The sequence below is a fragment of the Barbus barbus genome, assembly GCF_936440315.1.
Source record: "Barbus barbus genome assembly, chromosome: 9".
NCBI lineage: Eukaryota > Metazoa > Chordata > Actinopteri > Cypriniformes > Cyprinidae > Barbus > Barbus barbus.
In genome coordinates this window covers 29,168,336-29,181,897 of record NC_136737.1, presented here as the reverse complement: position 1 = coordinate 29,181,897, position 13,562 = coordinate 29,168,336, and the positions used below count along the sequence as shown (strand labels likewise).

Genomic DNA, 13,562 nt, shown 5'->3' with positions numbered 1-13,562 from the left:
TCGGACCTACGATGTTCACACAGCGGATGAAAAAGCAGACAAAAAAAATCCCATAGACTTACAATGACGGAATGTTCATGAATTTGAATCTCAACTGTCACTTTCTCACACAGACACACACACACACTCACAGACACACACACACACACACACACACTCTCTCTCTCTCTCACTCACAGACACACACATACTCTCTCTCTCTCACACACACACACACACACACACACTCTCTCTCTCTCTCTCTCTCTCTCACACACAGACACACACACACACACTCACAGACACACGCACACACTCTCTCTCACACACACACACACACACACTCTCTCTCTCTCTCACAGACACACACATACTCTCTCTCTCTCTCTCTCTCTCTCTCTCACACACACAGACACACACACATCAACAGAAACATACATTAGCCGAACCCTGTTTGCAATAATATTTGCAATAACACATCGATTTGTTGAATAATTAAGTAAATATACTTCCTTAATTTCCCTCTGTAAAGAAACCTCATTGCTGGCTACTCTCTGCTGTCTCAGACTACGACATCTTAGCCCTTTATCGGCCTCCGTAGCTTCTCTAAAGGGAGCGGTGAGCGGGGGACTGAGCCGTTGCTTGCAATTCACAAACTCAACCGCTACATGCTGCTAAAATCTATACACTGCACCTTTAAGTCGGCCGCCTACTGCTTGATCAGAACAGAAAGTGTAGTTCTGGTCACTTCAGTACAACTTGCTAATCAGTGATAGACAGAAATCAAAAGGTCTCTGATGACGTGCTACTGCTCCATTCATCCATGAGCCTTTAGTCTGTTCTGTCCTGGACACAGATTTGAGGAAACATCAGCCTCCACAAGATCTACTAGTCATTATGATTTCAGAAGAGCGAAGAATAAATAACAGTTTATTTGTCAGGTAACAATGTATCATGTTAATTACATAATTAAAGAATAAGAATCCAATTCAGACTCAGAGATAATAAATACATAACATCAACTGCTCAGAGATGAATCTAAGAGAGAGAGGTGTAAACCTGACAGAGGAAACAGTAGCATTTATGAGTGCGGTTTACTCTGATATAAATACTCTTAAATCAGATTAAAATCTGTATCTGTATGTTTCATTTTGGCTGATACTTATGTACTTTGTTGTTCATTGGTCTATAACGCTGCCTTAACGTGCTATCGGAAATTTCCTATTTCCCACGTATGAAGTCGTGATTACGAGCTTGTTGTGTTCAAGTGCTTTAATGTCAGAAATAATAAAATGTAGCATCCCATTGGCTGACAATCATATAAACATTCACCGTGCTATACATGCAGTTTTCTGACAATTCTGGGATTTCAGTCAAATACATGTTTATTTCTCTGCTTATAAAACATAAAATATGCTTTGAATGATCGTTCATATCTAGCCTATAAATACAGTACTTAAGCGACAAGACAAAGGGATGTAGTTGTTGTGAGAACAGACAGCAGCAATGGTTGTCCCCTCCACCATGTTTAAAGATTATGACCCGCCCAACTCAGAAACTCTGGTATAAAAATTATTTCTGAATTTCCCAGTAAATATGACTTGAAAGGCCGTTCACATCCAATTTCCCGATTACTCTGATAGCATGTGAAGGCACAATAAGTGTATATCCCAGGGGTGCCCACACTTTTTTGAGCGGGGATCTACTTTTAAAAAATAAATAGGCCTAAATAAAAAAAGCTGGTTGGGATGTATCTTTATATTTGAATTAAGTTAAATTTTTATTTAAAAAAAAAAAAAATAATAATGTTCAATTCTTAGTACCCCATAAAACCGTGCCTGCATTTCCCTAAAGCAGTGGTCCTCAACCTTTTTTTACTCCAAGACCCCCTCTTCTCCAAATCAATACTGCAAGCCCAAACTTTTCTATTCACTAAAACCTTCGTATTTTCATGTCATTTTTTCAAACAAAGCAAATTCAAGAAAGATTTAAGCATCCCATGAACACACTTCACAAAAATGTCACTTAAGTTGTATATAATATCTACAAAGTATGTAAAAGTATGTATCTCTGAACTCAGCGATCTGAAGGCAGCTCGACAGCATCAGTGAATATTTCCTCTGTCAGAACAAGCTGTTTGAGCGTCTGATGCCCGTATGTACATGAACACCACTGATCCTCACAAACTTCTCCAAAACACACGAGCATCCGTTATAAAACTCTGTGTATTCAACTAGGTGAATATCCTGAGCTGTGTTCAAGCAGAAATATGATATTATAGTGATCAGTGCACCGAGAGCACAAATACACACGGTTCGTTTGTGCATCAAATAACAGACACAACACACACCTAATGCACCATCCTGTATGTGACTGTAATCATCTTTACCTTGATGACAATCATCATCCATCAAAACTTTAGGCTACTAGTGTGACCCTGGCTTCTTTTATCCAGCCGAGATAAACATACATTAGTCTTGAGCACATTCAGTTCAATCATTGTGTTTGTCATGCTGTTTGGAAATGACTTGAAGATAATTAAAGTGAAGACAGAGTTTTAATTTTTGGGTGAACTATCGCTTTAACATGAAATGTTTTTGTTTGGCAGTATTTTCACACAGTTTTTGTGTTTAATAATATAATAACTTACTGTAGTTTCTGTAGTTTACAGCGTGGATCCTCCAGTAGAGCAGAGAGCAGCTTCACTCCTGAGTCTCCTGGTTTATTACCGCTCAGATTCAGTTCAGTCAGGTGTGAGGGGTTTGATCTCAGAGCTGAACTCAGAGCAGCACAGCCTTCCTCTCCAATACTGCAGTAACTCAGCCTGCAGAGAGAAAGAGAACAACTAAAGATGAGTTAAGTTCATTCACTGTTTGTCACAGACCCATGAATGAGGTGTTAAATCAACCGGCTCATTGAGGAGAGGAGTGCTGTATCTTTTCTAAGTGATCGGACCTACGATGTTCACACAGCGGACGAAAAAACAGACAAAAAAATCCCATAGACTTACAATGACGAAATGTTCATGAAAGCATAATCTAGCCGCTGCCGTTTTCAAAGCAAAACTGTGACATTTCATTCACTGACGCTCTTCAATCAGCGGCTCTAAACCCGGAAGCGCATAAACTTACTTGCCGGCAACCCGACAAAATAAAAGCTCGCTGATTTCACTTTTGAAAATGATGAAAATTACAATTAAAAATAACAATGTGTCAAAATATTAGCATTTCATTTTTAACTTTAATATAAAATAATTGTGTGTGTATGTAATACTCCCTTTTTAAAATAAAATAGTATTATCACACTTGATTATTTAGTTTATTATTTAATTTAAATAAAAACTAAATAAAGTGCAATATTATTATCACTACTATTAATTTATTTTTTTATAGTTATATTTTATGGGTCACACTGCATGCCGTGGCCTGTGTGACGACCAAACCAAATCTCCATGTTCTCATATGAACCAGGCTGAAAAACTTATGAGCTTCTCTGTTTATATGGCTTTCCACACGCACACACACACACACACACACACACACACACACACACGCACACACACACACACAAAGAAACATTTTTTTTTTATTCTAATCCAGTATTTGTAATATCAGAGAGTCACAACCCTGTTCCTGGAGGCAGCTCATCTTTGCACAGTTTGGATGAATCTCTCTTATCAAACACACTTGATTCAACACTTCAGGTCATTAGTAGAGCGCTCTGTGATGTTAGCTGAGTGTGTCAAATAAGAAAGACCTCAAAATATACAGAAACAGTGTAGAGAAACACAGGCCTACTGTTCACAATAAAGTCAATAAAACAAAGACACTGTAAAATACTCACTCAATCTTTCTAGATGCTTTGATCACTGGCAGCAGCCTCAGGAGACATTCTTCTGATCGATCATATTTCCTCAGATTAAACTCATCCAGCTCTTCTTCTGAGTTCAGCAGCACAAACACCAGAGCCGACCACTGAGCATCAGACAGTTTGACTCTAGAGAGACGACGGTCATCTGTTCTGTTGTCGAGGTATGTTTGTACCTCCTGCTCCAGTGAACGATCATTCAGTTCATTCAGACAGTGGAACAGATTGATGGATTTCTCTGGAGAGGGATTCTCCCTGATCTTCTGTTTGATGTATTCAGCTGTTTCCTGATTGATCTGAGAGCTGCTTACTGTCTTTCTCAGGAGGCCTTGTAAGAGAGTCTGATTAGACTCTAGTGAGAGACCTAGAAGGAACCGGAGGAAAAGGTCCCAGTGTCCGTTCTCACTCTGTAAGGCCTTGTCCACTTCTCTCTTCAGTAAACTGGTCATTGTTGATCTGAACTCATTCCTCTGTCCTGTGTTTTGTTCAGAAAAGGACAGCAGCTTGAATAAAGCAGCAAGAAACTCCTGAATACTCAGATGAACAAAGCTGTACACCTTCCCCAGCTGCAGTCCAGACTCCTCTCTGAAGATCTGGGTACAAACTCCTGAGTACACGGACACTTCTCTGACATCAATGCCGCTCTCTTTCAGGTCCTCTTCATAGAAGATCAGGTTCCCTTTTTCCAGCTGTTCAAAAGCCAGTTTTCCTAGAGACAGAATAGTCTTTCTAGCCTGATCAGGATCAAGTTCATATTTCCCATCATACTTCTGCGTCTTCAGTTTGGTCTGAAAGATCAGGAAGTGTGTGAACATTTGTGTGAGAGTCTTGGGAATCTCTGCTCTCTCTGCTTTACCCATCATCCTCTCCAGAACAGCGGCTGAAATCCAGCAGAAGACTGGGATGTGACACATGATGAACAGACTTCTTGATGATCGGATGTGTGTGACGATCCTATCAGCCAGACTCGGATCATTTATTCTCTTCCTGAAATATTCCTCCTTCTGAGGGTCGTTGAATCCTCGTACCTCTGTGACCTGGTGGACACACTCAGGAGGGATCTGATTGGCTGCTGCTGGTCGAGAGGTGATCCAGAGGAGAGCAGAAGGAAGTAGATGGCCCTTGATGAGGTTGGTCAGCAGCACATCCACTGAGGCTGATTCTGTCACATCAGACAAGCTCCGATTGTTTAGGAAATCTAGACGCAGTCGACACTCATCCAGACCATCAAATATGAACATGACTTTGTAGTCTTCATAATCTGCTGACTTAAATTCTTTGGTTTCTGTGTGAAGCTGGTTTAGAAGTTGCTTAAGGCTGAGATGTTTCTGTATCAGATTCAGCTCCCTGAAAGGAAGTGGAAATATGAAATGAACATCCTGATTGGCTTTTCCTTCAGCCCAGTCCAGAATGAACTTCTGCACAGAGACTGTTTTTCCAATTCCAGCGACTCCTTTAGTCAGCACAGTTCTGATGGGTTTGTCTTGTCCAGGTGAGGGTTTAAATATGTCATTGCAGTTGATTGGTGTCTCCTGTGTCTCTGGTCTCCTGGACACTCTCTCAATCTGTCTCACCTCATGTTCATTATTGACCTCTCCACTGCCTCCCTCTGTGATGTAGAGCTCTGTGTAGATCTCATTCAGACGTGTTGAGTCTCCATGATTGGACAGTCCTTCATTGATTCTCTGATATTTATCCTGTAGTCTGGATCTGAGTTTTTGTTGATACACAGGCATCAGTTCTGAGCAAAGGAAATAATTCTTGTTATTGGCAGAGCAATATTTTAGAAATGTATTTTTAGGTTTGATATGTTAGATATTAGATTGTGTCATGAGATTCAGAGACAGAAGGTTCATAATAAAAACACAGGCTATAATCAGCTGATCCAGAGCTCTTACTGGTCTGTAGTGTGTTAGCGAGGTCTGTCTGGTTCATCTTCCTCAGGATGAACAGTGTGATCTTCAGAAGCCCCTCTCTGACTCTGATATGACCCTCGTCAGCATAATGGTCTCTTTCAGAGCATTCTGGGTAATCTGGACTCAGTAGTCTCTTAAAACCTTTCAGCTCACTCTTCATCACAGAGATGATTTTCTGCTCAAGCTCCTGAAATAGTGAATATTATTTTGTTTAGACAAAGGCATGAATACTAAACATCACTGAATTATATCACACCTACTAATAACTTCCACTGTTTGCTCAGACATCAGCGTCTACAGATACTGAGGTTAAAAGAGGGAGTTTGACTGGATTGGCTGTTTGCTAGATTGATGTTCATCTTTGTGCAGCAGTCAGGTTACATATGGATCCAGCTTCTCTACTTTAGTGATCATTGATCTGCTTTATAGTGGCCTACAAATTATCTTACATTGGTAGGAAAGTAAATGTGACTATTACAGAGAGGATTGCACAGATTTATGAAACAGTCGTATGCCGTCAATCCCATCATAGAAAGATGTACATTGATAAATGTGGCGGCAGAAAACAATCGTCGTTTGAATATCACGCCCCTAAAAACACCCCGGTTTAGAAACCTGGCCCCTAGAGTTTACGACACGGAGAAACATAACCCGCCAAAAAGAGGAAGTGATCTCATGAAAGAGAAATTGATTTTACTCCAAAAATAAAAACCTTATAACTCATTTAACCTTATATTTGCAAACAATAGCATTAATTTATATGTATATTAAATACCAGTAAATTGAACGAAACATTCATAAACATTATAAACACTATATAGATTATTTAGTTCTCGTTAATCCACAAGAAACCCTTTAAATTTAAGGCTATTACAAAACAAGAATGAAAAAAATAGTAGCTATAAAATGTTATATTAAACTATGAAGTAAAACACAAATGAGGCTATAGTGGCATTCATTATAATACAACGTCAAGCTGAAATGAATGAATTAAAGCGAAACTAAACGGCATTGGGCTCACAAGCCTCTCTCATTCAACATCCAAATGTTTCCATTTTTTGCCATGTAACATTTGGTTGATAAACTATTATCTATGATGTAAACAAGGCTTTGTACTTCACTTCGCAGACAGCAAGCGCACTCGGGCCGATTCTGTCTGAAATGCGGCACTGTCGGCTCAGTCTCGGCATCGGTGAGAAGATAATGGACCAGAGCCACGCCGACTCTACAAAACACTTCTGGCTGACAGACGGCTTCTTCTATCTGGGCCGATCTCGGCTGAAAGCTGTTGTACTACACTCTACAGGTCTACACTCGGTGTAGTTGTGTGTATCTCCTTCGCCCGACTCGGGCTCTGACGGGCCGCTGCTAGAATGAAGGAGATCCGCGCCTGAGAGAAAGATCTGGAGGTTAATCCTGAGGAGATTTCGGCGGACACAGATCTCAAGAGGAACACTTCAGCTGCAAAAGGTAAGTTATTTAATTTATTTAATATTCAGTCGCGTGTTGTTTGATGTTTTAAATGCCACGGAAGAGTATAGTTTTTAGATGGTTTCTATTAGGAGGTTTGCGATGATAACATAGCGTCAGAAAAACCGTTCGGTCCCGAATATATTGAGTGTTGATGAGTACAGGCCTAACTGTTAAGCGCGCTCTCTTTAGAAAAACGGGGTGTTTTTTAAATATAAAAAACTGATGAGGTGTATCCTGTGCACGATAATGTTAGCTAATTAAATTGAGTTAAATTCCATTTTGTTTTCTAGAATTAATTCGATCGTCTTTTGCAACGAGTGATTGCTAGTGAATCATAGGAGTCGACTCCGCTGCTGGCGCCATAGATATCTATACGAGTGACTCTCTGATTTGATTCACTTAACCATTCAAATGAATCATTTGCTTGTGAATCAAACTGAGCACGCTGTTATAGCACCTGCTAAGACAATTCAATATGTGCAATCTGAATTATTAATAATATTTATTTTGTGGTAACTCTGCTGTTTAGGAAGCTCTGACACAGAAAAACACTTTAGATAAGAGAAAGCCGTAAAATGTGTATCATGTTTAGTTCTTGAATGGAGGCCTAATCTGTCAGCTGCATAAGAGCAGGGTCAATTTTTGTTAAAATTATGAATATTTGAATATTTAATTATGAATATTTAAGTTGTATGAAATATTCTTAATGGTATCAATCCACAATCTGACTTGTGATGCAGCCTGGAATAATCACACCATGTTCATTGGTTTGGTCAGAGGAGACTGTTTCCTGACTGAGCCTGGTCTTGTTTGGGTTCCTTGTCACTGATGCCTTTTGTCTTGCTTAGTTGCAGACACTTAATATTCAGCAATATTATTGACTTGACTGCACTGATGCCATTTGATAATAACTGAACTGAATTATGACATAATGTTTATATATATATATATATATTAGTAAATATAATTTACTTGTTACTTTGTGGTTTAAAAAGTGTGTTAATGTTTATACTGTAGTGCATTTGTTCATTGTTAATATATATATTAAAGTATTTGGTAATTTTATAATAAAGCCTTTTTAATGTTTTTAAATGGTTGTTTTTGTGTTTCACTGCTGAATTACATTTAGCAGGTTCTGGGCCACATTAACACATCTTTAAATGGTCTCTCACATCTTAACACATTTGGCCCGGGGACCAAGCCGAGTCTCAGCCGGATCTGGCTTGAAGTGTCTGGGCCAGATCAGGGTCACGTCAGTAAATAAGAGTCATTTTACAGGGCATGGGCCACATCTGGGCCAGAGGAAATTGTTTGTGTCTGTTTTCAGTGCGTGGGCCAGTTTTGGGCCGGGGACCCAGCCAGAATTGGGCCAGAAGTGAAGCAAGGTTGTGGCCCAGAGGTGGGCCAGACAAATTTTGCTATCTGGGTTTTGTTCCAGTATCCATGTAAAATATGACCCTTCACATGCGCAATAAATGTTTGTTTCAGCGCTGAACGCTGATTTTACAGTGGACCTTGTAAATTGTGCAGTCTAACTTTATGTTTGGTTGACTGCATTTTAGTTTGATTAATGGCTGAAATGTCAAGTTAGTAACGCTGAAATGTTGCGTGTGAGGCACCTGCGTGATCACCAATCAGTTACATTAAATAAAATAAAGATATGAAGAAAACAAATAAAATGCATTAAGAGTGTCACAAAAACGAAAGTGTTTATTTTTATTTTTTTTATCTGTTAATTAAGATACATATATTTCGTGTAGCCCTATTTATTTTATTTTAATTTCTTTTTTTTCTCCATTCACAGAAGCACTGCAGGTGCGTGATTCCTCATGGTCTATTTATGCTGCTATTTGAGCATATAGCTAAAGCCCTGAAAGAGGGGAAAAAAAAGAAAAGCTTTGTTTGTCGGTTTAGGAAAATAATCAAAATGCTGTCATTAATCAATTCTCCGAAATTGTCTATGCTGCACGCAAGTTCAGGCTAACTCAAAAACACGAGCTCAGACCTGACGTCAGATTTGATCGTAGCCACCGCTCGCGCCCTTATTGATCAATTACAAGTGTTGCGTAGAAACCACCGTACGCCCAATTCTCCGTCTTAGGTTCGTTTCGTAAATGAGGCCCATCGTGTTGACACATACACACACACGCACGCACGCACGCACACACACACACACACACACACATGTTGGTTTTTGTGGTTTATGGGGACTCTCCATAGGCGTAATGGTTTTTATACTGAACAAACTGTGTGTGCTATTGCCCTACACCAACCCTACACCTAAACTTAGCCCTCACAGGAGACTTTGTGCATTTTTACATTTTCAAAAAAAACACCATTTAGTATGTTTTTTAAGCCTTTTGAATTACGGGGACATAGGCAGTGTCCTCATAAACCACCTTCATATTGTAATACCTCTGTCATACCCATGTCATTATACACATTTGTGTCCTCATAAACCACATATACATGCACACGCAGACACACACACACACACACACACTCACACACACACACAAACAAACAAACAAACAAACAAAACCAACCTTGAAAATGGAGTCTAAGTTCTTCTTTGCTGAATGTGATTCTGGTCCTTCATGTTTTTGACTGTAGTTAAACAAATATTGAATGTTTTTGTAAATATGTATTAATGAATTTAATACAGATCAGTAAATGAATGAATATCTTATATATATTTCTGATACTGTAAACTAAACAGCACCTCAGATCAGCAGATGATTCTCCCGAGCTGAATGTAATTGGAGTATCCATTGACGCATCACTCTTGATGGACACACAGCTGGGTTCAGGAGAGTCATTCTCACACAGACTGAAACACAACAGCAATACAAACTGTTTCTGAAAATCTCACACTGCTCTGACAGAAACACCTTTACTGTTTCAAACTCCCTTTAATGTTCATCTTTCACTGAAAAATGGCGATGGGGAGGTTGTTGAATTTTTAAATATGCATATTTCCTACATGATTAATTTATGTTCCTCATCTAAACATATTTGAATCATGTAGCATGTATTTATTCTGTAAGGATGTTCAATCATATAGAATTAGTCATGTTGAAGCTAAATAAAGTAGTTATGAGTTCTTCAGAAACCCGCTCCTTTGTGAAGGAAACTGATTTGCACCCATCACCATTTAGTCTCTCGCTGTGGATGGATCTGAGCTCTACACGGAGTTAGGGAACATAAACGAGATCAATTATGTTGAAAGAACATAGAAATATCTGCAACCGATGTACATATTTTTTTCATGGAGGACTGTGTTGTGTCTTGAGAGTTAAAAGATTAAAGTATTATTTTCTATCAATAAAAGGATCTGGCCCATGTGCCCTCTTCATTCATGCATTATAGAATAAAATAGAGCAATACAGAGACACTGGTGCAGGGACGGATGATGACGCAGAGCTGCCCTGGACTGATTATAGGCCCTCCTCAGTTCAAACTGCAGTCATTTTTCTTACCTTCAAATAGCAATGGATTTTATCTACACTAAATAGCTATAGATTATATTTACACTATGTTACAATAGCAGGATTTTCTGCTATTTATACTACTTGTTGCAAAATAGTGGCAATTATCTGCACTTCAGTATTGTATTACATTATAAACCAGTATGCAATAATAACGTATTGAGAGTAAATTATCATTTTAATTCAGATTATTAAATGGATGCCACCTTATTGATACAATAAAGCCCTCCCTACACCTACCCTAACCCTACCTACCCGTTACTGTATTTTCAACTTTTTGGTTATTTCTTTCATTTTTATTAAAAATAAATGCCTTTACGATGTGATATGAGATTTGAAAAGGGAGAAAAGTCTAGTCGATCGCGTCAAAAATCCTCCCATAATTGATTTAGCATCTGCGCCACTGGAGCTGCTGGTCCATAGCAAAAGACGGGTTCAACCCCATAGCAGCTTTTTATAATCTTCACAGAGCCAATCACACGATGCTGGAGAATTAGTGTAAATAGACTCTCCGTTTACATGACCAAAGAACATTATCATTGACTTTAGTCTAATTCAAGCACTCTCAAAAACTCCCATTAATCACTGAAGTTGCTTACATTGTGAAATGAATATCTTGCTCACATCTTACGCACATCTGCACTTTGTTGTTTCTGATGAGAGAAATGGTCAGAGAGCAGAATTCATTCAGGGAGCGCTCACACTGAATAAAACACTCATCTGAATGCCTCTTATTGGTCATTGTACTCATGAGCTCAACAGAATCATGTGTGATTGGTTATAATGCGCAGTGCTGGAGCTAAAAACACAGCAGTCTCTGGCTCCGTGCCAGACAGTGAAGTTGAGCAAACACAGATTTGAATTTAGCACCGAACATCTAATCACACCGGTGTGATCGTTTATCAGAGACAAACATATATTAATCAGCTATTTGTGTCTTTTGGAAGCTGCATTCAAAATCCACTTGACTCAAAGATCTGAGGGGCACGGTTGAAATCGTGTTATTGTAGCATGCATTTATTGTTTCTGAACATTAAAAATGTGAAACATATTCAGTTTTCTCACCTCTTGACTGTCTTTATCTGTGTGTGATGTTCTTCAGAGAGATTCATTCTGGAGGCCATGGTTTCATCTAAAAGCAGATACAGATGTTGATACACAGAGTGAGTTATGAATCATCTCAGCAGTTAATTTTCTCAAATCCAGCTCTGTCTCATCAGTCAGTCCTCAGTAATGACCTGCACACATGAACAACTATTTCATCCTGATATTATTTACACAGAATCACATTATTCACAAACTGCAGAACAAGTTCAGACGAGCACTGTGTTAAAATGAAAGTAAAGCTGGAATCAGACGATTTACAGACTCTGTGTTTTATCTCCTAATGTCATTTTAACTACTTTCAGAATATCTGATCCTGCTGCTGTACTTCACTTTAAATCAGTCTAGATTGAGTTTGGCTATCAAAGATAATTGTGAAATCGTGATACTCACTGTTTTTCTCTCTCAATGCACTTCACTTCCTCATATGACAAAACAGATCCTGCTGTAATAGTTTCACTTTCTCTGTCAGCTTCCTCATCTCTTGCTCCCTCTTCAGGATATGAGTGGAATATTTTAACAGTGTCAAGAATGCAATTATTTTCTTTAGTAATGGGAGAAGCAATAAAAGCAATAATAATCTGGTTATAAGTTAATAAAAACATAACTTTTTCAAAGAGTTATATAAATCAAATCTATCAAAAAACAGGATTTAAGTGTAGTAAAAAGGATGATGGTTACTCTTTACAGATTCCCATCTGCTACTAACACTGTTTACAATAAAACACAGACTTTACACTGAACTACAACAAAATCCAAATTAATTACCAGAAACAAGTTTATTTTAATACAGTCTCAATAGTCTCTCAATGCAGCACCTACTTAACTACAGTAAACAGTCCTTGCTAAAGTATCTGGAGCACATCCTCATGTTGTCTGTAATGCAATGAGAAAACCAGTCAGCCGACAGGATTTTGAGCAGCAGTTCTGGTACATGTGGCTACAAAAATTAGCAAAATCATATGTGAGCACATGTATCCCATTGATTGTACCTAGACCAGAAACCCCTTCTTTCTTATAAGGAGTTTAGGAGTAACTGATAAGATGGATTGTGGACTAAACTATATCATCTTATCTTCTGTTGCTGTCAGATATTGTAAGAAAAATGACTTTCATTACTCATAACTTTTGCAAAATCGGCAATGTTTCTCTATTCTGTGCAGTCTAAGAGCTGTATGTTAGAATGTAAGTGTTTTTAATTATTTCTTCCTGTTCCTCTAAATAGTTAAAACCCATTTTCCACAAGTTTTCATTAGGGTCTTAATGAAAATCCTATAACATTCTATAACATTAAATTTGAATGAAATGAAAACTAAGACTTTCAAATCACATGAGCCAATATTTTATTCATAATAGAACATGGAGAACATAACAAATGTTTAAACAGAGAAATTTTACAATTTTATCCACTAAGTGAGCTCATTTTTGCATTTTGCATTTAGCAGACGCTTTTATCCAAAGTGACTTACATTGCATTCAAGTTACAGTTTTTACATTTTTATCAGCTCTTGCTTTCCCTGGGAATCGAACCCGTGATCTTGGCGTTGCTAGCGCCATGCTCTACTATTTGAGCTACAGGAAAGCACATTTCAAATTTGATGCCTGCTACAGGTCTCAAAAAAGTTGGCACAGGGACAACAAATAAATTTGGAAAAGATTCAGCTGGGAGAACATCTAGCAACTAATTAATTTAATTGACATCAGGTCTGTAACAGTATTAGCTATAAAAGGGATG

The 13,562-nt window shown here is 38.4% G+C and overlaps 1 protein-coding gene across 4 annotated transcripts in view; it reads right to left on the bottom strand.

The window, feature by feature from the left end:
* The window catches only part of LOC306874649 (NLR family CARD domain-containing protein 3-like), a 36,355-nt gene extending 24,058 nt beyond the window's left edge, over positions 1–12,297 (bottom strand). Inside the window, exons 1-8 of one of the 4 annotated variants that reach the window (XM_079424820.1) lie at positions 12,221–12,294; positions 11,789–11,961; positions 11,323–11,376; positions 9,958–10,065; positions 9,782–9,842; positions 5,745–5,949; positions 3,823–5,587; positions 2,630–2,803 (exon numbers count right to left, since the gene is read on the bottom strand). In XM_079424820.1, coding sequence (XP_079280946.1) covers positions 2,630–2,803; positions 3,823–5,587; positions 5,745–5,949; positions 9,782–9,842; positions 9,958–10,065; positions 11,323–11,376; positions 11,789–11,847 — 2,426 coding nt within the window. In that variant the 5' untranslated portion in view covers positions 11,848–11,961; positions 12,221–12,294. Of the gene's footprint in view, positions 1–2,629; positions 2,804–3,822; positions 5,588–5,744; positions 5,950–9,781; positions 9,843–9,957; positions 10,066–11,322; positions 11,377–11,788; positions 11,962–12,220 lie in introns of all 4 variants that reach the window. The other 3 variants (XM_079424821.1, XM_079424822.1, XM_079424823.1) reach the window with 3 other exon arrangements.
* Positions 12,298–13,562: the final 1,265 nt, after the last annotated feature.